This window comes from Suricata suricatta, chromosome 6 (genome assembly GCF_006229205.1).
Source record: "Suricata suricatta isolate VVHF042 chromosome 6, meerkat_22Aug2017_6uvM2_HiC, whole genome shotgun sequence".
Lineage (NCBI taxonomy): Eukaryota > Metazoa > Chordata > Mammalia > Carnivora > Herpestidae > Suricata > Suricata suricatta.
Window position 1 is genome coordinate 20,942,915 of NC_043705.1, and position 27,323 is coordinate 20,970,237.

The window sequence follows — 27,323 nt, forward strand, 5'->3', positions numbered from 1 at the left end:
AATAGATATATTCAGAATATTTCATTCTAAAGTGGCAGAATACACATTCTTCTCAAGTGCACACAGAACATTCTCCAGAATAGATCATAGTTCTCAACAAGTAAAAAGCAGCCATCAGCAAGTACAAAAAGATTGAGATCATACTGTGCATATTTTCAGGCCACAATGCTATGAAAGTTGAAATCAAACACAAGAAAAAATTTGGAAAAGCAACAAATACTTGGAGACTAAAGAACATTCTACTAAAGAATTAATGGGCTAACCAAGAAGTTAAAGAGGAAATTAAAAAGTACATGGAAGCCAATGAAAATGATACCACAGCCCAAAACCTCTGATGGTCATAAGAGGGAAATATATAGGAATCCGGGCCTTTGTCAAGAGAGAAGAAGGATCTCAGATACACAACCTAACTTTACACATTAACAAGTTGGAAAAAGAAGAGCAAATAAAACCTCAGACCAGCAGAAGACAGGAAATAATGAATCTTAGAGCAGAAATCAGTGCTACTGAAACCAAACCAAACCAAAACAAACAAACAACAACAAAACAGTAGAACAGATCAATGAAACCAGGAACTGGTTCTTTGAAAGAAATAACAAAATTGATAAATCCCTAGCCAGTCTGATCCAAAGTAAAAAGAAAAGGACCCACATAAATAAAATAAATGAAAGAAGAGAGATCACAACCAACAAAGCAGAAATACAAACAATTTTTTAAAAAGAGTATTATGAGCAATTATACGCCAACTTAAATGGGCAATCTGGAAGAAATGGGCAAAGTCCCAGAACATATAAGCTACCAAAACTGAAGCAGGAAGAAATAGAAAATTTGAACAGACCTATAACCAGCAAAGAAATCAAATTAGTAATCAAAAATTTCCCAAAAAAACAATAGTCCAGGTCAGGATGGCTTTCCAGGAGGCAAACAATTAAAGAAGAGTTAACACCTATTCTGTTGAAGCTGTTTTAAAAAATAGAAATGGAAGGAAAACTTCCAAACTCATTCTATGAAGGCAGCATTACCTTGATTCCAAAACCAAAGACCCTCACAAAAAAGAGGAATTACAGACCTATTTCCCTTATGAACATGGATGCAAAAATCCTCAACAAGATACTACCCAACTGGATCCAACAATACATTAAAGGAATTATTCACCACAACCAAGTGGTATTTATACCTGGGATGTAGGGCACTGGTTCAATATCCACGAAACAATGTGATTCATCACATCAAGAAAAGAAAGGATAAGAGCCACATGGTCCTCTCAACATATGCAGAGAAAGCATTTGACAAAATACAGTATCTTTTCTTGATAAAAACCCTCAAGGAAGTCGGGATAGAAGGATCATACCTCAAGATCATAAAAACTATATATGAAATAGCCACCAGTAATATCATCCTCAATGGGGAAAAACTGAGAGCTTTTCTGTGAAGGTCAGGAACACGATGGGGATGTCCACTTTTGCCACTGTTATTCAACATAGTATTGAAAGTCTTAGCCTCAGCAGTCAGACAACACAAAGGAATAAAATGCATCCAAACTGGCCAGGAGGAAGTCAAACTTTCACTCTCGCAGATGACATGATACTCTATTTGGGAAACCCCAAAAACAACAGTTTTTTGGGAAACCAAAAAACCAAAAAAATGCTAGAACGGATCCATGAATTCATCAAAGTCACAGGATATAAAATCAGTGCACAGAAACTGGTTGCCTTCCCATATACCAATAGTGAAGCATCAGAAAGAAAAATCAAGTAATTGATCCCATTTACAATTGCACCAATACCCATAAAATACCTAGGAATAAACCTAAACAAAGAGATGAAAAATCTATACACTGAAAACTATAGAAAGCTTATGAAATAAATTGAAGAAAACACACACAAAAAAGGAGAAATATTCCATGCTCCTGGATTGGAAGAACAAACATTGTTAAAATGTTGATAGTACCCAAAACAATCTACATATTCAGTGCAATCCCTATCAAAATAACACCAGTATTCTTTACAGAGCTAGAGCTTCACAATCCTAAAATTTGTATGGAACTGGAGAAGATCCCAAATAGCCAAAGCAATCCTGAAAAAGAAAACTGAAGCTGGAGGTATCACAATCCACAAATTCATTACAAAGCTGTAATGCTCAAGACAGTACGGTACTGGCACAAGAACAGACATTCAGATCAATGGAACATAAGAGTGAACCCAGAAATGGACCCACAGACATATGGCCAACTCATCTTTGACAAAGCAGGAAAGAATATCCAGTGGATTAAAGACAGTCTCTTCAGCAAATGGTGCTGGGAAACCTGGACAGCGACATGCAGAAGAATGAACCTGGACCACTTTCTTACACCACACGCAAAAAGAAACTCAAAATGGACGAAAGACCTAAATGTAAGACAGGAAGCCCTCAAAATCCTAGAGAAGAAAGTAGATAAAAACCTCTTGACCTCAGCCTCAGCAGCTTCTTACTCAACACATTTCTGGAGACAAGGGAAACAAAAGCAAAAATGAACTATTGGCACCTTATCAAGATAAAAACCTTCTGCACAATGAAGGAAACAATTAGCAAAACTAAAAGGCGACTGATGGAATGGAAGAAGATAATTGCAAGTGACATATCAGCTAAAGAGTTAGTATCCCAAATCTATACAGAACTTCTCAAACTCAACACTCAAAAAGCAAATAATCTCATGAAGAAAGGGGCAAAAGAGATGAATAAATACTCCTCCAAAGAAGACATCCAGATGGCTAACAGACACTTGAAAAAATGCTCAACATCCCTCATTATCAGGGAAATACAAATCAAAACCACAATGAGATACTTCCTCACACCCGTCAGAATGGCTAAGATTAACACCTTAGGCAAACACAGATGTTGATGAGGATGCAGACAAAGAGGATCTCTTTTGCACTGCTGGTGGGAGTGCAAACTGGTGCAGCCACTCTGGAAAACAGTATCAAGGTTCCTCAAAAAATTAAAATTAAAATAGAACTACCCTATGACCCAGGAATTGCACTACTAGGTATTAATCCACAGGATACAGGTTTACTGTTTCAAAGGGGCACATGCACCTCGATGTTTTTAGCAGTGCTATTGAGAATAGCCACAGAGCCCAAATGTCCATCAATGGATGAATGGATAAAGAAGATGTGGTGTGTGTGTGTGTGTGTGTGTGTGTGTGTGTGTGTGCATTACTCGGCAGTCAAAAAGTATGAAATCTTGTAATTTGCAATAATGTAGATGGAACTGGAGGGTATTATGCTAAGTAAAATTAGAGAAAGACAAATATCATATGACTTCACTTATGAGGAATTTAAGGTACAAAACAGATGAACGTAAGGGAAAGGAAGTAAAATAATATAAAATCAGGGAGGCGGACAAACCATAAAAGACTCTTGAATTTAGAGAACAGAGGGGTTGCTGGAGGGGTTGTGGGAGGGGGGATGGGCTAAATTGGTCAGGGGCATTAAGGATTCTACTCCTGAAATCATTGTTGCGCTATGTGCTAATTAACTTGGATATAAATTAGAAAATTAATTAAATTTTAAAAAAGAATAATAATTCTGTCCACCAACTTGTGACGCTGGTGTATTAATTTCCCAGGGTGGCTGAAATAAAATATCACAAACCGGGTTGCTTAAGACAACAGAAACTTATTCCCTCAGAGTTCTGGGGCTGGAAGTTTAAAAGAAAAGTATTGTCAGAGCCAAGCATCCTCTAAAGAATCTAAGAAAAAAATCTTCCCTTGACTCATCCTAGCTTCTGGTGGGTGTTGGTAATCTTTGGTGTTTCTTGCATTGACTCTACAGGCTAGTGGGATATTAGTATTTAATATCTCCAATGACAGTAATACAGATTTTAAGATAAATAATGCAGCCCTCAGAAATCCCTTATATCTTAGATAATTAGGACATTTTTTGGAATACCAAACTAAAATCGGAGCACCTTTGTGGAATGTAAAAAATCAAAGTTAACTGTTAGAGATCCATATTAAAGGAGGGGAGTGTCAAATTTTAAAAGAATTTAAAATATAACTGTGTCTCTACTCTGGAAAAAAAATAGGAGGCCTCCTCACTGGGTTAGACAAAGACTCTCCAGGAATGAGATGCTTTATATCCTACAGTGTGCTGGGTACCTGAATAAATATTTTCTCCTCAGAGACTCATGCCCACCTTCTGTCATGCTTTTTCTCTACCTACGTCTCTCCCTGAGCAGATGACATTTTCTTCCCCATTAACAACCAAATTAAGAAGGTTTGGTTCAGTCTCCCAAATTAACGTAACAGCCTCTCCTCTCCAGCGTTTTGTTGTTACCTGTACGGTAGGTGTTTCTAGGGAGCGCTGTCCTGTGCTCCTATCTGAAACCTTTCTTGCAACCCAGGTTCTTGTCTATTGAGACTCTCAAGGTCTTCGGGCCTGAAGACACCAGTGTTTCAGGCTTTTCTACTCCTCTGCTCCCTTTTGGCCTGACCTTGGGTCTAGCTGAGCCCTGGCTACCATGCTGCTGGTGGAGGGTGCTGCTATCATCAGCCTGCTCCTACCTGCCGTTTTTGCTCCTCGCTGGGAACTGAGGATCTTACCGCCTTTTCTGGAAGGGTTCATTTCCTCATTTTGCTTTCAAAGACTTTCACCTTAAAAGAAATGTTTTCTTTATTTATTCATTTATTTACTTATTTATTTATTTATTTATTTATTTATTTATTTTGAGAAGGAGAGTGCAAGCAAGGGAGGAGCAGAGAGAGAGGGGACAGAGGATCCAGAGCAGGCTTAGCACTGACAGGCTGACAGCACTGCGCCCGATGCAGGGCTTGAACTCATGAACCATGAGATCACAACCTGAGCGGAAGTCGGATGCTCAACCGACAAAGCCACCCAGATGACCCAAAACTGAATTTCCATTATCCAGATCCAGAGAAAAGGGTATTTCTAAATTTCTTTAACTTAACTTCTGATTCTGAAAAGGTCTCTAAACCACAATGATCTTATACCAGAAGAGTCTGGCAAGTCTCCTGAATGTATTGCATTGTAGTAGAATTAAACAGTGACAGATGGTTTGGGGGGAATAATAAGCTACTGAGATGTATTTCAAGGAAAATGTTCACTCTAGTGTCCTGAGTGTAGGTTTAAAGCAGGATATAAAAATAGAGTTCCATTAAAAATTGGGGAAAAAAAACCATAATCTGAATAATGGTGTCTCTGAAATTCGATTTGAATCAGCCTATTTGAGTTTATTAAATCAGGTGATAACCAGATTTCCCTTTCAGTCAATCCTGTTGAATCAGAAGCATAAAACGGCTATGATATCAGTTGTCCTAATGAAAAGGAAGTCAGTGCTGTATCAACATTTTATCCCTGTTCCAACAGAGAAAAGAAAACACAGGTTAATGGTTTGAGATTTATGGCTTATTTATCTATTCCTAAACCTTTCATTTTTAGACTTACTTGGAACGGTAGAAGAAATCTTTCCGCATCTCCCCGAAGGTATCAGCGTTTGGGCAATGAGCGATTCTGTTCCACAAGGCGTGATTTCACTCACAGAAAAGCTGAGCTCGGCGTCGGACAAGCCTGTGCCACGCACCCACCATGTCGTGTCAAGCCTCAAGTCTGCTCATCTCTATATCTTTACCTCTGGAAGCACAGGTATGATCCATTTCTTCTTGAGAATTACAAAGAAAGCAGCATATTTGCAAAGCCACTGCAGTTACTGTGGGTACTCAGCAAACATCTAAGAAAGCATGTGTCCAAGAAGTCCTGAGGCTCTTAGATCTTAGAACCCTCAAACCTAAATGAAAGTTAATTGCTCTGACCACAATGTGGCAAACTACCATGTTCATTTGTCCAGTGTCTCACTGAGAAAGATTTTATTTAAGCTCCATTCAGTGAAGGACACCGGAGTGTCTGAAGGCTTGGACGCAGCCTCAGAGTGTGAAATTTGACCAACTTCTTTGGCAAGAAAGCTACTAGCTTCTCTGTTCCTTAAGATTCCTGATATATAAAATGAAGAAATGAGCTAAAGTAGTTTCTGATTATCTTCCTGGTTTCCAAAATCCATTAGTCTTTTTAAAAAGAGTCTTCTGTATTCTCACGTACCGTGTTAAATCCTAAACACAATCCAGCTGTAGCGATAATTTACGCATTTGTAGCTGGTTCTCGGGTTCTTCCTTAGGGTGATCCGACATGTGACAAAGAAGTAGTCTTGGAAATACTGCAGGTTTGGGAGAAGATACAAAATAGGATCAAGTAACTAAACATTCGCCCCCTTTTTTGGTAAAAAAAAAAAAAAATAACACACCAAAATAAAAAGATAATTAAACTGCCTAAGAATTTAAAAACATGTTAATCTCAATTGGTTCTTAGGAAAAATCAAATGGTATTTATGGTAGGCTAAATACACTCTTGTAGTTAGTGTGAAGACGATTGGGGATTTCAGTTCAGTACATTAAAAATATTCTGTCCCTGATTTCCTAGGCACAGGAGGTATTGTAAGCAAACTACTATTGCATTAACAGTTTTCTTATTTTTTTTCTTTTTCTTTTCCTCTTCTGTGTGTGTGTATGTGTGTGCCTGTTTGTCTCTCTTTTTTGTTTACTCTTTGGAGGCTAACAATGATCTCTTTTAGACTGGAGAGTAGACTGTGCTTTTGATTTCATTTAAAACAGCTTTGATAAATGAACTGGAAAAGATTAATGTGTATCAAGTTGTCAGCATACATTGATTCTGACTTTGGACTTTATAAAAAAAATTTTTTTACATTTATTTATTATTGAGAGACAGAGAGAGAGAGAGAGACAGAGAGAGAGAGAGAGACAGAACATGAACAGGGGAGGATCAGAGAGAGAGGGAGACACAGAATCTGAAGCAGGCTGCAGGCTCTGAGCTAGCTGTCAGCACAGAGCCTGAGGCGGGGCTTGAACCCATGAACCATGAGATCATGCCCTGAGCCAAAGTCAGACGCTCAACCAACTGAACCACCCAGACACCACATGACTTTGGACGTTAAAGAGACAATAAAATTTCAGAAATGATATGCTTTAAAAACTTCCAGCAGAAGGTACTTAACCACTCTATCTGAATGGCTGTTTTCTTGCTAAAAATAGAAAGTGACTAGTCTTCCAAACAATCTTCACCACTCTCCCCAGCCCCAAACACAACATGCCAAAGCCACTAGTAACAACTTTTTGATTTTCAAGACTGAAACCAGATTGTTTAATGCATTTGTACAACAGGCTGAAAACAAAAGCACTATGAATGTTTATTTTGATACTTTTTTGTGTTATAACGCAGAGATGAAAAATTCTAACAGTTGTAGAAATTTTAGAGAAAAGTACCCTGCAACCCTAACCCTCCGTCCCCCTCAATTTCTCCTTCCCCAAACCAGTACGTTCAATATTTTCAGATCTTCTTTTTAGAATCAACTCCATTTCTCTAAACAGAATAGGTTATCTTACTGGATATGCAGTAGATTCTTACTGAAAAGTATCTACTGATTTTCCATCATGGAAATGAGGATTTGCCTTCTATCACCAACCACACTCTTTCACTCCATTCATTTCTTTCTCTCTGGCACAGACACTCTTTCCCCAACATCCCACTAATAATGTGTCATCATTAATTTTGACTGGATTGACCTCAGTATCATAACTTAGTAAACACTATTATTGCCTCCCAACCTGGAATTAAACATTGTTTTTGTTTGCTCACTTGCTTCGTTTTCTATACACCTGTCACTTACTCATATTCACCCCTTTGTCAAAAGAGAACTCACTTTTGATATTGAAAAGATAATCTCTGTGTTGTCAAGCCTGTGTTTTTGGCCACCTTTTGCCTAGAGCCTCTCTGTCATTTCAGTCTCCACCCTTTGGTCTCTCTGATGATCTGGGTTTGTTTTTCAACATTGGCCTGGGAATTCCCTTCAGTTCTCTTTTTTTTTTTCTTGTCCCCCAATTCCTAGATCCTAAATTAGTTTCCTTGGTTTGCTTTTCATTTTCTCACTGCCCTGCTTTCAGTAGCTGTCTGCTAAGGAGTATTTAGGAGATGAGTTGTCAAGTCCTTACGTCCAGAAATGTCTTTTTTCTACTCTTTTATTTGTCCATGTAGGAGTCTAGGTTGGAAACAGTTTCTGTGCCGAGGTTAGAGGACATGGCTCCGTCTTCTGACTTCCAGGACACATAGTGAGACCTCATTTTCTTTCTGATTTCTTTGCCTATACGTCCAAGCTGGTGGTGGTGTTCTCTTGGGGGAGGATTTTTATTATCTTCTGTGAATCTTTAGCAATCTCTAATCAGGGGATGACGTGTCCTGGGCCTGGTCTTACTTACCCATTTTGCTGGGAAACTTGCAGGCCTTTCCTGTCTGGAAACTCATGTCTTACAAGTCTAGGTACTTGGAAATTAAAGGGGGAAAAAAGTTGTCCATCCCCTACTCTTTCCTTCTTTATTGCTATTCTTTCTGCCCATTTCTTCTTTCTGTTATACTTGTTTCTTTATTCCTTTGTCTTTGAAACTCGAACTTTTAAATATTGGTCCTTCTGGACTACATTATTAATTTTCTAACTTTTTATCCCACTTTTCTTCTCTTACTTTTCATCGACTTTTTGAGAAATTTATCTTCTAAACCTCTGTTCTCTGAAAATGCCTCTTTTTGTACCAAGCTATTTTTGTATTATTTTTTATTATCTTGTATCTCTCAGGATACTAGTAATAATTTTTTGAAAATTTCTTTTCTCAGCCTTGTCGCTATTTTTGCCAACACCTTTCATCTTTTGGTTTATTTTGGTCTCTATCCTTTATCCTAGAGGATTTCCTTAAATATTGACTTCATATGGAAGGAACATAGACAGAAACACACATGAAAGTCCCCAAACAAATCCTGACTAGAGGCTCCATGTGCCTGAGTGCAATTTGCGGGCTGATTGGTTTCATCGTAAAGGACATTTTGTCGGGGGATCATGACTGTCAGTGTCTTTCAGTTTTTACTCGTGGATGATTCACATTCCTCAGATAAGAGTCTCAAAGTGTGAAGTGAGTCAAATGTGAAAGGGAGCTGAAGGAAAAAGCAGACTTTCTTTTATTCCCCTGTTTGTTCGATATTTCTTCCTCCTGGGGTTTCTGGAGGCTTCTCTTTCCCAGAGTATAAATCTTGTAAGTTGTACCAGAATAATGGAAGCTATCTGAGGCTGTAAATTTGTATTATTTTTTGAATTGTAAAACAGATATCAAGAAGCATTAATTGGCATTTTCCCAGAATTGGTTTGTGAATGATTTTACACAGGGAAAGTTCTACAAATGTCATCCCTTTTTAGCTTAAAGTCTAAGCAATGCGGGGTCCTCCTGTAAAGAACAGAGCAGAGCCGGTGCAGAACTGGTCACACCGTAAATGTTATAATCTATGAATATAATGCTACTGAAGAGTCTGACAAAACCATATGGAGCCTCCTTAAAAATTCAATTGACGTTTTTTGTAAAAGGCATCTCTCTCTAATACAAAATGTTGTTTCTGCAACACGAAGCCTTAAGCTGAATTAAGTGACTATAATGGCGATAAATATGATCATTTATATTAGTACGCCATTTGATGTCATAAAAGTCACTTCATTCTCACCTCATAAAGTCTTAGGATGTTGACAATGAAGAAGGTGTTGATGTAAGTTAGGAAGTGATATAGAAAGTGGGGCTTTGAAAAAGTGACCGACGGGAGAATCTGCTCACAAGCACTTTGGGCAGGTTTGTACGGAAGCCCTCAGCTGACAGTAAGCATTTCCTAGCTGTTCTTACCACTGCCAAGTCCTGTTTTCCCAAGGTCACCAACAGAATATATTCCTGGATCTGAGCAAACACAGACTGTCTCCAAGTAAGAAAAAGATTGAGTTCACTTTTAATGGCTTCGTATTTCTTTGACTTAGGTGATAATGTGATATTTTAATGAATAAGCATTGAGAATTACATAGATTCCCTTTTCTATAACCCTAACATCATGGTTTCTTAGGGGAAACTTTTATAAAGCTCCTTGCTCATAGTTCCATATTTCTCTTCCATTCTATAGGGCGCCTGCTAATAAATTTTCTGAGCCTCTGGGGTTCTGTGTGGGCAAATCAGCTTGTCTCCCGTGTCAGCTTTTTGGGTCTGCTGTCCATGACCACAGTGGTTGATCTGCTTTTCCAAAATTTGGTTGTTTTCATCTGTAATTCCATTCTTTTTGCTTTGAGTGTCTATGCACGGGTAGTATTTCCCAGCATCTAGTCCTGTTGCTGCTCATCGGCTTGGTCGGGTCATGTCAGGAATGTCTAGGAAAGCTCTTGGAACCTGGACAGAGCAGCCGTGGGTTTGACCATTCCTAGAAGGAGGGGGAGGAAGAAAGCAAGGTCCCTGCCTGCCACCCTCTGCCTGGAAGCCAGTTGCTGGCATCACCTCAGTCTCTCTTTCCATTGTTTCTCCTTTTCCTTAACCTTATGGCTTTTTTCATTTTTCTAAACTGTCCCAGAATTCCCTAAATTATTTATTCCGACCTCCCAGTTGGATTTCTCATGACAACATCTCTCCCTTTATCCTCCTGATCCTCACCTCACTGGACACAGCCTCCCTCCTACCTTTATGCCCGGACCTCCCTCCTCCTGGACCTGTGAGGAGCGCCAGCGCTAGGGGTTCATAGAAGGAGAGCAAAGGAGTTTGGAGACCACCGTAGACTTTTCTCCAAGTCTGTTGTACAACGTAGACCTTCACATCTTAAAAGAAATGAAATAAAAATTGAAAAGGGGCTTTATGACCACACAAATTTGAGAAAGACCATTAACAAAAATGTCAAAGTTTCTGCACTGTTGGGCTCCACAAGGGCTTTATAATGTTAATGTGCTTTCTAACTCTTTAAAGGTAGGGACTTTAAAATGCTGTTTTAACAAACTTTATTCTCCTATTGCATTTTTCCTTCTTCCCAACTATAACCGCACCTTATCACTTTGATTTCCTGGACAAGCTCATAATTGTTGTCTCTTATAAAAAAATCTAACTGAATACTTTGCATGGCTTATAATAAATTAACAAGGTCATTATCACTTAAAGCTAACCAAATTAGGAAGGAAAACATGGCTAATTCGTTTACTAATGTGCTTTGAAGGAGTGACATAAGCACACAAGAAACACCTAGATAAAGCATCCTTATTTTTGGTTACAACCCCAAGTAAAAAAAAGTTATTTTTAAAGCTGGGTTGCCATGAAATCAGGAACAGTGTGGGAAGTAGGAAATATAGTGACTGAAGGACTATGAGTGGGAACTTCTTGGAAGCAGAAAACACATAAATGCTTGATCCTCTGGATGAAGAAGAGAAAGGCACTGAATTATCAAAAGCTAAAGATGAAACTCGTCTTACCTGAAATCTTTATATGTGGCTTTGACAAAATTTGGAGAGGTTCCCTATGCATGTGGAGGACAAGAAACTTCCATGTTGTAAGATGCCAAGCTGTCAGGAAGAGCCAGAGAGATTTCTTTTGAAAAAAATTTTTGGTATAATTTAGTCAGCATAAAGAGCAAGATAATGCCAGCTGTGCATATGAGATCAATTTTCTTCCAGTTTAGTAGAAATGAAGCATGAAGCTTGTCAGAAAATGTCAAAGCAGGTGCAGCAACAGGGTGACTTGAGGGTAAAAGTGTCTAGGAGTCCCAGAAGCCTCTGGGTCACAGCTCTGTGTGCTGTTGTGACCAAACACCCCATGAAAATGTTGGCTTTTATCAGTGAATATGTAGAGTCAGAGAAAAGAAGGATGTCCTCCTATCCGTAGGATGGGGCCGCAGTTGCCTGTGCAGTTATGGGCAGTTATGGTTACGACACACAACTGACTATACGGTGAGACCAGAGAAGGCCTAAGAGAGCAAATCGGAGCTTAGTTTGTTTGCGGTAGGTAGCGCCCACTGTCTGAGTAACATCGATGTTGGGAGATAGAAATACCAATCAAATCTCAGATGCTTGGAAGATCAGGCCTCTCGAGAGGTTGAGCCAAAACAGGTAAATGATCAGCAGTAGGAGCTCCAGAGCGAGGCCCAGCAGTAGGGCGTGGCATGGGGCCGGAGCACACCCAGAGAAGCATGTAGTGGGCAGTAGGGGATTTGGGCTATAAAACTGGAACCCCAGATGTGAGAGTGTACTTTATATTATAACTTATTTTTATTGAATAAGTTCTATGTGTACCATTGTACGTTTAAAGTATACAACATGTTACTTTGAACATTTATGTAATACCACAATATAGTGATATTTAGCATATCACATAATTATAGTACCCGATTACTGTTATATTCCTTGTACTGTGCATTAGATCTCTATAGCTTATTTACTATTGCTTAAAAGTTTGTACCTTAAACACCATCGCTTTTACCCTTCCCCCCATTCCCACCATCCTCTGGTAACCAACATTTTATTCCCTGGTTTTTGCAGGCTTAACATTTTCCATCCATTTATAAGTGATACCATACAGCACTTGTCTTTCTTTTTCTGACCTATCTCACTTAGCATAATGTGCTCGCAGTCTATCTAGGTTGTCACAAACGGGAGAATAGCTTCCTTTTTAAAGGCTGAATAATGGACCACATGTTTTCTTTAACCCACTGATGGGCATTTGGGTTGTTTCCATACCTTGACTGTTGTGAATAGTGCTGGGATAAGCATGCGAGAGCAGGTATCTTATTGAAATCACATTTTCATTTCATTTGGGTATAGATCCCGAAGTGAAATGGGAGTCTATGCTGAATCTCTCTTTAATCTTTTGAAGACCCTCCGTATTGTTTTCCATAGTGGTTAGACCAATTTACACTCCCACCAGCAGAGTATGAATATTCCGCTTTTCCTGCATCCTTGCCAGCACCTGTTGTCTCTTGCCCTCTTGACTAGTGCCATTCCGACACGTGTGAGGTGGTATCTCACTGTGATTTTGATTTGCATTTCCCTGGTGAGTATGACGTTGAGCATCTTTTCAGGTATCTGTTGGCCATTTTGATGTATACTTTGGAGAAAGGTCTATTAGTTTTTCTGCCCAATTTTTAGTTGAATTTTTTTCCTGTTATTGAGTTGACTTACTTCTTTACATGTTTTGAATATTAACTCCTGATCTGATACATGGTTTGCAGAAATTTTCTCACATTCTTTGCGTTGTCTTTTTATTTGGCTGTTGCTTTTGCTGTGAAGCAGCCTTTGAGTTTGATATAATCCCATTTGTTGAATTTTCTTTTATTGTTTATGCTTTTGTTATGTTAAAAAAAATTACTGCCAAGACCAATATCAGTGAGCACCTTCCATACATTTTCTTTTAGGACTTTTATTATATTAGGTCTTATGTTAAGTTTTTGATGCATGGTAAATTAATTTTTTATGGTGTGAGGTGGAGGTTCAATTTCATTGTTCTATATGTTTTTAACACCTTTTCTAAGTTTATTTATTTATTTATTTTGAGAGAGAGAACAAGCAGGCAGGTGGAGGGACAGAGAGAGGGGAGAGAGAACATTCCAAGCAGATTCTGTGCTGACAATACAGAGCCCAATGTAGGGCTTGATCTCATGAACTGTGAGATCATGACCTGAGCTGAAATCAAGAGGCTAACTCTTAACTGACTGAGCCTCCCAGGCACCCCTCATTGTTCTACATATCTTTATCTAGTATTTCCAGCATCATTTGTTGAGGAGACTATCTTTTCCCCACTAGATAGTCTTGGCTTCCTTTTCAACTATTAGTTAACTATATATGCCAGGGTTTAATTCTAGGATCTCCATTCTGTTCCATTAGTAGATATGCCTATTTTTGTGCCAGTGCCATACTGTTTTTATTACTTTGGCTTTGTATATAGTTTGAAATTGAGAAGCATGATACCTCTGGATTTTTTCTTTTTTTCCTCAGGATTACATTGGCCATTCAGGGTTTTTGTGGTACCACACAAATTTTCAGATTGTTTCTTATATTTCTGTGAATAATGCCTTTGGTATTTTGATGGTGATTGCTTTGAATTGGTAGATAGCTTGATTAGTATGGCAATTCTAAGAATATTAATTCTTTCGATCCATGAACATGGGATGTCTTTCTATTTGTGTCTCCTTTAATTTCTTTTAGCAAAGTTTTGTAGTTTTTCATTGTACAGATATTTTACTTCCTTGAGTATATTTATCCTGAAGTATTTTATTGTTTTTGATGCCATTGTGGATGGGATGCTTTTCCTTCTTTTTCAGATGATTCATCATTAGTGCAAAGGAATACAATTGATTTTTATATGTTGATTTTGTCTCCTGATCCTTTGCTGAAATTCTTGATTAATTCTAGTAGTCTTTTGGTTAATTCTTTTGGATTTTCTATATATATAGGATCATATCACCATTAAATAATGATAGTTTTACTTCTTTCTCTTCTATTTGGATGCATTTATTTATTTATTTATTTATCTTGCCTAATTTCTCTTGCTAGGCTTCCAGTAATGTATTAAACAGGAATGGTAATAGTAACATCCTTTGCCTTGTTCTTGATCTTAGAAGGAATGTTTTCAATTTCTGTCTGTTGAACTGTCAGTCTGTCACTTATGGCTCTTATTATGTTGTGGTATATTCCTTCAATACACAGTCTGTTCAAGGTTCTTATTATAAGAGGATGTTGTATTATTGAATGCTTTTCTTCTAGGTCTATTGAAATGATCATGTGATTTTATGTTTCATCTTATTGATGTGATGTGTTATATTTATTGATTTGCATATGTTGAACCATCCTTTGATCCCAGGGATATAGTCCACTTGGTCATGGTTTATCATGCTTTTAATGTGTTTTAGGATTTGGTTAGCTAATATGTCACCGAAAATTGTTGCATCTATTTTAATCACGGATGTTGGTTTTTGTATGTTTTTCTTGTATTATTTGGTTTTGGTATCAAAGTAATGCTGACATTGTAAAATGAGTTTGGAACTATTCCTTCCTTGTCAGTATTTTCTTCAAATGTTTGGTAGACTTCTCCAGTGAAAGATCTGGCCTTGGAGATTTCACAAGTTTCTGGTTTTTTATACTCAATCTTTATACTCATGATTTATCTGTTCCAATTTCCTATTTCTGCCTGATTGAGGCTTTGTATGTTGTGTACTTCTAGCAATGTATCCATTTCTTCTATGTTATGCAATTTGTTGGCATATATTTGTTCATATTAGTCTCACATGATCCATTTTATTTCTATAGTGTCAGTTGTACTGTTTTCTCTTTGGTGTCCATTGTACTGTTTTCTCTTTCATTTCTAATTTTATTTATTTGATTCATCTCACTTCTCTAGTTTACCAGTTTTGTTGATCTTTTTAAAGAAACAGCTTTTAGTTTTGTTGATTTTTTTTTAGTGTTTATTTTGGTTTGTACTTCTTTGATCTTTATTATCTCCCTCCTTCTGCTAACTTTGGGCTTAATTTTTTCTTTCACTAGTTCCTTGAGGTATAAAGTTAGGTTGTTTATTTGAGACCTTTCTAATTTCTCAGTGTAGACATATATAGTTATAAACTTTCTTCCAAGAATCGCTATTGCTGCATCCCACAATGTTTAAGTTGTTTTCATTTTGTTTTGAGACAAATTTTTTATGCCCCTTTTGATTTCTTCTTTGACCCAATGGATGTTTAGAAGTGTTTTGTTTAGCCTCCCCTATTTGTAGATCTCACTTTCCTTTGTTGCTGATTTCCAGTTTCATACCACTGTGGTCACGATCTGTTTTGTGATCTACCTTGGAGACTTCTGCACTGTAGTTAAGAAGAATATGTATTCTGCTGCTGTTTCATGGAATGTTCTGTATATGCCTATTAAGTCCATTTGTTCTAAAATGGGGTTCAATTCCAGTGATTTGTTGTTGATTTTCTGACTGAATGATCTACCTATTGTTGATACTGGGGTATTGAAGTCCCTACAATTATTGTATTATCTATTTCTCCCGTACCATCTGTCATTAATTGCTTAATACATTGTGGTACTCAGGTGTTGAGAACATATAATTACAATTATTGTATCTTCTTGATGTATAGAACCCTTAATGTATAATGACCTTCTTTCTCTTATTACCCATGTGGCTTGAAATCTATTTTGTGATATAAATATGGCTATGCCTGCCTTCCTTTCATTTCCATTTGCTTGAGTATCAACTTTCATCCTTTCATTGTGAACCTAAGTGTCTCTTTAGAGCTGAAATGAATCTCCTATAGGCAGCATATAGCTGGATCGTGTTTGTTTTAACCTATGCAGCCACTCTGTGCCTTTTGACTTATGAGTACAATCTGTTTACATTTAGGGTGATTATTGAGATGTAAGAATTTACTATGATCATTTTATCTTTTGCCTTCTGGTTATTTTATGTTTCTATTGGTTTTTTTTTTTCTTGCTCTTTATGTCTTCCTTTGTAAGTTAGTAGTTCTCCATGGTGGTGTGTTGAGTCTCCCCCCACCTTTTTTATGCTTAATGTCTCTGCTCTAGATTTTTCTTTGTGGTTACCAAGCATTTATATAAAATATCTCTTAAGATAAAATAGTTTTTTTTCTGCTGATAACAATTTATCTTTACTCACCTTTAAATGTTCTGTCTTTTTACTCTTAGCCTTTTATATTTTTGATGTCATAAATTATCTCTTTTTATTCTCTGATTTTATTACCAAGTTGTAGCAACTAGTTATTATTATTTTTTTTAGTGTTTTTATTATTTACTTTTGAGGGAAAGAGAGTGCAAGCAGGGTAGGGGCAGAGAAGGAGACTCAGAATCTGAAGCAGTCTCCAGGCTCTGAACAGTCAGCACATAGTTGGACATGGGACTCGAACCCACAAACCATGAGATTATGACCTGAGCCGAAGTTGGATACTTAACCCACCGGGCCACCCAGGTGCCCCAGTAGCTATTTTTTAATGCTACTTTCCTCCATTCTTTATATTATAATTAAGAGTTTATTATACTCTTTTAAAAAAGAGTTACAGTATTGTAGTTCTATTTTTCAACTTAATCAGAGTTTTGTGTATTGTTGTCTTTTTGTTTCAGCTCAAAGAGGTTTTTCAATATTTCATGTAAGTCGAGTCTACTGGTAATGAACCCTCTCAGTTTTTATTTGTTTCAGAAAGTCTTTATTTCTCCTTCGTATCTAAAGATAACTTTGCCAGATGGCTTTTTGTTGCCTGGAAGTTTTTGTCTTCCAATATTTTGAATATTTCATTCCATTCTCTCCTGATCTGTAGAGTTTATGCTGAGAAATCTGATGATAGCCTAATGGGGATAACTTTCTAGACTACTGTCTTTTGTTCCCCTGGGTACCTTTAATATTCTTTCATTATCATTGCCTTTTGACAGTTTTAATATAACATGTGTTAGAAAAGATCTTTCGCATTGAAATACTAAGGTGTTCTATTAGCTTCAGGACTTGTAGACCCAGATCTTTCCCCAGGTATGTAAGTTTTCAGCTATTACTGCTTTAAATATTCATTCTTTCCCCTTTTCTCTCTCATCTCCTTCTGGGATACCCATTATTCTTGTGTTGGCTTTTTATAAGGAAATCAGCTAGTTCTCATAGGTTTCTTCACTTTTTAAAAATCTTAGTGTTCCTCTACTCTTACACCTGAACCATCTCAATACTTTTATTTTCCATCTAATTAATTTTAACTTCCATATGATCTGGTCTATTTCCAGTGCATTCCAATGCGTTTTTTCATCTCATTTACTGAAGTTTTCAGTTTCAGTTTCAGAACTAGTAAAGTTCTCCTATTCATTAATTTTATCCCTGAGATCATCATATTGTCTTTCTGAGTTTTCCTGGAGGTCATTGAATTTCTTCATAAAAGCTATTAAGAATATTTTTAAATATTTATTTATTTTTGAGAGAGACAGAGCATCAGTAGGGGAGGGGGAGGGATAGAGAGAGAGGGAAACACAGAATCCGAAGCAGGCTCCAGTCTCCGAGCTGTCAGCACAGAGCCTGATGTGGGGCTCGAACTTACAGATTGTGAGATCATGACCTGAGCCAAAGTGAGCCACTTAACCACTGAGCCACCCAGGCACCCCGTTGATAGTTATTTTAAATTGCATATCAGATTGCAGTATTCCATATTTTCGTGTTCAGTTCATGAAAAATTGTCATTTTCTTTTTGTTATACTGTGTTACCAGGATTTTTCATGATATTTGATGAAAAATGCCTCTGCCACCATGTTTTAAGTGGCGAGCACCTTTCTTATTTAGGCAAGGTGGGTTTTTTGGTTAAGATTTCAAATAATGCTTTACACCAGCATGGGACTGCAAACCCAAGATCAAGGATCTCGAGCCCCACCTCCTGAGCTAGCCATGCCCCCTAGGCAAGGTTTTGTTTACTTTGATACTAACAGTTGAAAATGATGGTAGTTAGGAGCCTGCCTTTTGTTTTCCAGAAGGTGACGCTGTAGCACCAGTTGTTGGTTTCTTTCTGGAGGTGGCAGCATTTAAAAAAGGCAGAGTGGTGGGGTGGTGGGTTTACTCAGCACTCGAGGCTTTGGGTGTGCCCCTGCCCTGGTTTTGGGGAGGAAGGGTGTCCTAGAGGTCTATGGGGGGTCCTCAAGTCCTGGGGCGACCAGTAGGAGTCACTTTCCTCCACTTCTCTTTGTCTGCTTCTTTCACTTTCCTCTCCCTCTCGGTCACTGTGGGTCTCTCCTCAGAGAGAGCAGCTGGTCCCTCCATCTGTAGCGTGCGCGTAGCCAGGCCGATTCTCCACTCACCCACCTTGACTTTTGACCCCCTCTGCCAGAGAGGTCATGCTGGCCTGCCCTAGGGCCAGCTCCCTCATTCTCTGCCTCCACAGCTCCAGTACCACTTCCCTCACTCTGCCATCAGCTCTGGCGTCCAGTGCGCCCATGGCCTTGTCCACAAGTGGGTGGATCTCTGGGGTGTCCTTGTAAGCTCTGCCGAAGCACTTTTGGAGGGGGGTAGTTATTCCTGCCCCAGTAGTTGTCAGAGGGGAGAGAAAGAAGGACTGACTCACACAGCCTTGCAGCTGACGTCACTGTAGGAATACATTTACTAGAAGACTTTAAAGCAAGCTGAAAATGATAAGGAAGTACTTCCATTTGGGAAACACATCGTGAAATTTAGGACCCCATTTCTAGAATTGGGAAATAAAGTCCAATTAGGTGCAGCAGTAAGTTTGCAGAGCCACTGGCGTTAGTGACCTGCCCTTGACAGATAGTGAGTAGGACTGTATGGGGGCGGGGGGAGGCTATGCTTCTTGCCCTCCCATCTGCTGCTCTTTGCTTTTGATCCCATCATATGCTCGTTCCTGTGGTTTCTCTACACTGGCTTCCATGTGCCTCTCTGGAACAACAAATGATACTCCTTATCACCAGCGCCTTTTGTGAAGTGAAGTAACTTCACTGGTGACGTAGATTTCGATGGGGCCCTCTGCGTGAAGACATTCCAAAAATAGTAGAATGCTTTGAACTGACAAAATAGAACTAACATAGCATTTAATCTAACAAATGAATTCAAGAGAGCCTATTTATCATTGGGAAAACAAGCTGTGTACCATGCTAAGGAAATGTACGCCGAACCGTACATTCATATTGCCTTATGTATTAACTGGATGAATTTATTATGCTGACATTGTAATCTGAAATACTGTAACAATATGGAAAATGAAAAACAGCATGCAAAACGTCTTACACATTAATTACAATGACAAAGGTTTATAAGAAACCTATTGTACACAGAAGAAGACTGGAAGGAAAAAAGAAAATGATTTGTGTTTGGATCATGATAGTTTAGGACTATTTCAACATTGTGTATTGCTGAATCTGATATTCTATAATGATCTTATTCTAGGTCCTATGAAACATGGTAAGATTACTGGTTCTTGAGACAGAATTTTACTTGGAATTTGAATTGTTCACTAGAAGATTTCTATTTTAAGTATAATGTAGGTTTATGTTGTGATTTTCCTCGTTTTGGGTGTACATTTTTGGATTTGGGGCATTTTTGTCATTCTTATTGCAGACTTGGCTCTTTGAAGCCTCATGGTACCTAAAACTCTGTATAATTTTAGTTTTGGTCCTTCTGGGTAGTTCCAAGATTCTAGGACTTAATTACAGTAGCAGCTCCCTATCCAGTGCATGTAATACTCTGATGTGTTATATCTTAGTTGCTACTCTGGTTGATACATGCATAAACTTTCTGTTACATAACTTTCTTTTCTTTTCTTCCAGGGCTACCCAAACCAGCCGTGATCACTCAGCTGCAGGCTTTAAATGGTTCTGCTGGCTTGTGGGCTTACGGTTGTACCGCTAATGACATCATTTATATAACTCTTCCTCTGTATCATAGTTCCGGAGCTCTTCTGGGAATTGGCGGATGCATTGAGTTAGGTATGTCTGTATTTTCTGTTTGGTAAGTTTTCAAAATGCCTATTAATTATAACTTGTGTTCACTGAAGTTTGAAACCCTATCAGTAGAATTCAGAGTGATTGTGTGCTTAGTATATAATTACAACAAAACATTTATTAAAAGGACATAATTTCATGGCATACTCAGTCTCCTCCCGAAGCTGGGAAGACCAGTGCCTTGGAAGTTTGGTCTTGTGGTTGGAGCTGGCTGTTGACTGGGCTTCCTTCTCCTTGCGGTCACTCATCCTTGGATGATCCACCCTGGCCTTTCTAAGTGGTGCTAGGAGCCTTCCAAGAGGACAAATGTGGAAGCTGCCTTGCTCCTAAGGCTTAAGCTCAGAAATCACTTAGATCATGTCACCTGTAGTTTGTTGATCAGAGCCAGTCCAGATTCAGTATTCGAGAGGTAGGGATACAGACCCTATCCTTTGAAGGGAGGAGTGGCAAATGCACATTGTAAATGCATAGAAGGAATTGTTGAGCCTGTCTTTACAAATAAGGTACCTCAGGCATCCAGTAACTCAGTTGGTGAGTTTGTGACTCCGTAGATTTCATTCATGAACATGCTGAGATTATGTGTCTATATGTGTATGTCTGTATTAAGTATATGTGTATATGTCATAGTGTATGTGCCTGAAATACAATAAAGTAAATTTATGGAGTAGCATACAATCAGTGTCCAAAATAAATAAAGATGAGGGTCAAGACATGAGCATTTTTCATGGAAAAAAGTCCTATGATTTACATCATTGTGAAAATTGGGTTATTATAGTTAAGTTCTGCAGCCATCAGTGAACTTGTGTGTTGGTGCTACCTTACTAACTCTCAACCTCAAAAAATATTAAAGCTCCTTTGAGGGTTTTTTTGTAATGTTTTTATAATGTCTTTATTTTATTTGGAGAGACAGAGCAGAGAGCGAGCAGGAGACAGGCAGAGAGAGAGGGAGACACAGAATCTGAAGCAGGCTCCAGGCTCTGAGCTGTCAGCACAGAGCCCGATGTGGGGCACGAACCCACGGACTGTGAGATCATGACCTGAGCCGAAGTCAGGTGCTTAACCAGCTGAGCCACTCAGGCACCCCTCCTTTGAGGTTTTAACAACAAATAAAATGTACATGTTCAAGGTCAAAAGAAAATGAATATTCTTGATACCTGTGAAGAAGGCTGACCCTTATCTGTAGTCATGCTCTAACGCTTGCAACTCCCTACATATTTTGATTGCTTCTTTCATCCCCAAAATAATATGTTTGCAGCCAAAATATAGAATTACAACATTAATATTTAAAGGTTTATTGGACTGTAAGATTAATGTTTTCAAATGAGCTTGATATAAATGGCCACTGATGGATTATAAAAGCCTTGAAATTGAATACAAGTGTTCCAGACAGGGCAGCATCGTTTTGGGTTTCTGTTAATTTTGCCCTTAAAAATGTCCCCTAGTACCTATTTTATTTTTATTATTTTTTTTATTTGTTCCTTTTCCCCTAGGAGCTACCTGTGTGTTAAAGAAGAAATTCTCAGCAAGTCAGTTTTGGAATGACTGTAGAAAGTACAATGTGACTGTGTTTCAGTATATTGGAGAACTTTGTCACTATCTTTGCAAACAACCGAAGGTAAGAATAATCATTATCAGAAAGGAAAAGTAATTTCAGAAAGGAAAAGCATGGAGAGAATATTAATTTTTGTTTGTGTAAATTCCATTTCTTCCAGAACATAGTTTGACTGACAGATGTTTGCAATACCCCAAGAGGAAATGAGTGTGAAACAAGTCAGAGAAAATAAAAGGAGAGCTATGCAGGATTGTATGCTGGCAGGGTAGGACAGACCCACAATCTAGTTAGTCCACTTCATGTTTCGACTGATTAAAATTTCTGTAAACATAGCACACATCCGATTAAGAAATTAGATGCATGCTATGCACACAGAAGACAGTTATTACAAGGTTGAACTAGAGAACCTTTTAAAATGCGGTTCCTTTAAACACTAAAACAAAGCTAAGGATTTGGATTAGAATTTTTTTTCTATTTCTTTTAAATAAGTGATTACATTAGGATATCTGGTTTTGATTTAAACTTAAAAAGAAATTTTGCTTTGATATGTGTTTGTTCACCTGAACCGATCATTTCTACAAACAATTGATAAATTGCACTTTCCTGAAAATAAGCAAGCATAGGGAGTTGCAAGAGCCTGAAGTTTGTCTTTATTAGTTTGTCTGCTTTTTTTTTTTTTTTGCCTCAGAAGTTATTTTCCTTTTCTTGGTGTCATCTGTATTTCGAGATGCTTATTTTTTAACTGTCTGATTTCCTAAACATTCTCGAGGCTACAAAGAAGCGGCCTTCTGTAATCAAATCCACACCAGCCCCATGAATAATGGAATACAGAACGCTCCCCTGTGTGGGGCGGGCAGCAGAAGTGATGGCCTGCCCTTGGCCCTTGCTAAACCAATTTGTTCATCTCTCACTCATCACCTTTGCCATCACCATGCCAGCTTAAGGCATAGATGGTGGGCCAGATGTCTTCTCTGGCTGGCTAAAATATGGACATTAATCCGTCCTTTACCCACAGCACAGCTGAGACCAGGCTGGAAGCATTTAAATAAGACTTTGTTGAAGATATGGGATTACACAGGGCAGAAAAACACAAAAAGAATGTGAAACTGGAGACCCTTGTTTATAAAATGCTCTCATTCACTTTAAGCTCATAGTTTACCATGTAGAGACCTCCCGTCTAGCTCCTGACCCACCCCTCCTTTGTGGCCGGAAGCCATCTTTGTTCTCTCCTTGGTTAGGAGTGCTTCACTTAGCCACAGATTCCCTAGATCCATCGCTAAGACGGGGAGTCCCAGAGACATGTTCTAGACTTTTTTGACCTTTGTTCTCTTCGGGAGCCTCTGCCAAGGTCAGCGTTGTGATCTTCTGAAAAGTCCTGGTAGAACAATTAATTATGATTCCACACCTGACATATTTTCTCCTCTAGTTTTCATTGTCTTCTTTGGTGTTGTGATATCTGGACTCAGATAATCTAGGGAATTATGCCCTATAGTAAAATAGAAGGCACTTTCAGTAAGGGACAGATTAGGTATTTCATGGACTTCGTAAACTGCACCAACCCATTCCTTTTCCTCCTTGTCCTTCAGCAACAGCATTAGCTTTTTGCAAGACCGTTTGCTCATTAAGTACATACTAAATGGTTGGACATATGCAATTTTTTTCTAACATTTTGCTGTATTAAATGATGCTTCAATAAGTATCTTTATTATGCAAGATAGTCAGTATAGGGGCTCAGAAGTGAAGGCAGTCAAAAGACATGGATATTTCGGTGATTTTTATGGTGTATTTCCAAATTGCTATTCAAAATGGTTGATGTGATTTGGAGTCTCATTGACCACTGTGGGAGGATGCCTACCATTCAGTTGCTTATCAGTACTCCGTGATATTAAAAATATGGGTTTCTAATTATGCTTCATGGAGAATCAGAACCTCCTTCAAGGTTTCTCAAAAGTCCCCGAAGGATGGTGAACAGGGAAAATAGACCGATCTTCAAGATCCACCCTTTCAGATATGATGGATGAAAGTTTGGTTGGGCTTCTTAATAATATTTTGTTCAAACAAAGAATGTCTTATTTTTTAATGGGAAAACTATTATTTATAATTTTATAGACTAGAAATAAACATATTTTTAAAATCTCTGTTAAGATTACCAGCTGGGGGGATAATTTTCTACCTTTTTTCTCTTTAAAATGTCTCTTATAAGCCTTTCACTCATTCATGTCTTTAGCACATAATATTTTCTCTTACCTGTGTGAGCTATCATTTCCTGTAATGAAGATATTAATAGTCTTTCATGTTCACTGAAAATCTTTTTTCAGAGCATTTTCCTTTGAATTTTTTTATAAAACAAAATATCCTTTTCACCTTTCTGAATTAGTAATGCACTAGTTTTGGGGAAATGCTATATACCCTCAGAGAATTTGAGAGAACTGAGAACAGAAAGCAGAGTACTTGGTTTCTTTTAGTTAATTAAATATTTTAATTCTTAACTCAAGTTCTTTGAAAAAAGGATAGTGTTTGTGAAATAATCTCTAAGCATTTACCTGAAGTGGAGGAGGAGAGAGGGAAATAAAAATAGCTTTGCCCAAAGGAAAATTTAATAACTTTTTTAATGTTTACTCTTGAGAGAGAGAGACAGAAACTTAATAATTTTTTTAAAGCAGAGATGCATTGTATTACCTAATCCCTTTTGTTGATTTCACACAGAACCAGAACAAACAGTTCTTGGCATTAAAGATTGGGAAAAGAAGAAAGTCATTCTGTTATGACATCTTACCCTTTCGAGTTCTTTTTTTTTTTTTTTCCTGTCCAATATTTATTCAGTGAATTGCATCTGCAGAGAAGGGGCTGTGTCTTCTGTGAGCATAGCATTGAGTTCTTGTACAGCCAGAGAGGGAACAGATGATAGGGTCCATACCCTTGGGGAATTAAAAGTGGATGTCTCATAGACCATGGTGTAAAGCCCCCTAGACATTTGTTTAAAATAAATCCTTGTGTAAAAAAACCCCAAATCACCTATTTTACAGATAAATCAGATTTGTTGTCCATCCAAGGGTAAGTAATATATTCCAAAGGAGATTCACCTTTAGGTCGAATTCACCACCTGAGTTGAATGTTTAAAAGCAGAATTCCTGATTGCCTTCAGTGAATTACATATTTTAATTCTTAACTGAAGTTCTTTGGAGGAAAGTTAGTGTTTGTGAAACAATCTTTAAGCAATTTCCTGAAGGCAAATGGAGGAGGAAACAGGAAAATAAATATAGCTTTGCCTAAAGCTGTGTGTGGTTTTACATAGTTGCATTAAAACACTCTGGAGTTGGCTTTCCCTGGCTGCAAGCATTTATCCAACCCCCAATCCCGTCCTGTCTTTTTTCTCCTTTTCAAAAGTCCAGTTGCAAAAAGTTCCTTTGGTGCACACATTGGATGTGCCTCAGACTTCTGGCAGCATCATTACCCTTTCCAAAATGCCAAGTTACTGGCTCTTCTTAGTCACGGAGGGATGGAGTAATTATTCTCTTCCTTGGAGAGTAGGAAGGCAGCTCTTCCCCACATCCATCCTCCATGTTTTCTGCTTTACTGAAGCACCATCGTACATAGAGCTTCGGACTGGATCTACTTCTTTGGTTTCTTACCTTTAATGCTGCATTTAGTGTCTCTTGGTGAGGAATGTGGCGGAGTGCTTTATGTCAGTGATCCAGTGGGGGTTCCTGCAGCATGTCATCTTCTTTAAGTAAATTCTGCCTAAGGCAGGGGACAGCCTTCTCTAGGGATAGGAGCATATCTGTCACTCGCTCATTCATTCAGGTAATATTGCCAGTTTCCGTATACAGGGGCACATAGGACAAACAAGGCCCCTTTTCTCATGGTTCTCACACTCTAGTTTAGGGAGAGAGGAAATAAACCAGCCAAAACATGAAGGAGAGTCATTGGAGACAGACAGTGACACGTGTGATGAAGAAAGAGGCTGAGGCAGTGGAGGATGAGATGTGGTGAGAGTGAGCATTGCTAATTAGGTTGAGGGGTCTGGGACGGGTTTTTTGAAATGGTGACCTGTGAGCTGAGGAACTGGTGTAACACGTGGGATCCAGCCTTGGAAAAGCTGGAGGATTGCAGTCATAACAGAGCAAAATGAAAATAAAGGACACAACCTGAATATTTAAAGCCAAGCTACTGACAGACCAGATCTTGAAGGGCTCAGTCTACCATGAAGGGGAAATTTGCATTTCATTCCAAGAAGAGCATTTGGAAAAAGAGGAAGGCAAACTGTTAACACTGTACTGATTTGGGATCTATTTGAAGGAAAGATAGTGAGGGTAAGGAGTGAAGCAACAGGATCAACGACGGGTTTCAGGCTTTTGGTTGAAATAGGTAAATTGTGAGCCATTTGTAGAGATGAGGAAAACCAAGATTTGAGGAATTAAAATGAAATGCCTTCCTGACCTGTTAATTTTGGTTTGTTCATGAGGCATCAGGGTAAAGAAGTGGAATATACAGTTGGATGTGGGGATCTGAAGCCCAGAGTATACTGAGGGCAGGATCTAATTAACAAACCAAAGACCTATGTTATGGTGCATATGTGTTTTTTCTTCCAAGTTACTATTATAGTTGGGCAATGTAGTTTGCCTCCATATAAAACACCTACATTTTGACATTCTGAAGCCATAGCCTACCTATACTTTCTTTTTTTTTAATGTTTTTATTTATTTATTTTTGAGAGACAGAGAGACAGTGCGAGCAGGGGAGGGTCAGAGAAGGAGGGAGATACAGAATCCGAAGCAGGCTCCAGACTCTGAGCTAGCTGTCAGCACAGAGCCTGATGCGGGGCTCGAACCCACAAACCATGAGATCATGACTTGAGCTGAAGCTGGACGCTTAACCAACTGAGCCACCCAGGTGCCCCTACTTATGCTTTCTAGTATATGCATTTTGGTACATGTATTCTAGTGTATACACCATCCATAAGTTACATACCTTTTCTTCCTGCTGTTTTCTTAAAAGCCAAGAAATTCACTGGCAGCTAGAAAGTATCTTTAGGATTCTAAATACTTGTGTTAAAGTGCATTACAACTTTGACAAAATGGGTTACACTCAATTCCCATTATGAAAAGAGAGACATTTTGCAGGACTGGATAGCTGATAAATATGTATTAAATATTGCTCATTAAAGGCCATGTAATTCTTACTGATATTTTTTCCACTAGCAATGTTTAGACCATCCTGTCAGGAAGATTTAAGTATTTCCTGGGCTTTTTTTGAGGGCAACAAAATGAAAATGTTGAATAACACTAATCAAATATTGGGACTGTGAGATTTTTTAAGAGTTCAATTTGAAAAAACACCCACTCTATTTTCTCTGAAGAAAGCCCGTCATTTTTTCCAAGCTTTAAGGCCAGATAAGACAAGCTTTTTCCTT

At 38.3% G+C, this 27,323-nt stretch overlaps 1 protein-coding gene across 1 annotated transcript in view; it reads left to right on the forward strand.

Moving 5' to 3' along the window:
* The window catches only part of SLC27A6 (solute carrier family 27 member 6), a 74,995-nt gene that overhangs the window by 13,248 nt on the left and 34,424 nt on the right, over positions 1 to 27,323 (forward strand). Inside the window, exons 2-4 of the mRNA XM_029942496.1 lie at positions 5,439 to 5,642; positions 20,185 to 20,343; positions 21,849 to 21,973. Coding sequence (XP_029798356.1) covers positions 5,439 to 5,642; positions 20,185 to 20,343; positions 21,849 to 21,973 — 488 coding nt within the window. The remainder of the gene's footprint in view (positions 1 to 5,438; positions 5,643 to 20,184; positions 20,344 to 21,848; positions 21,974 to 27,323) is intronic.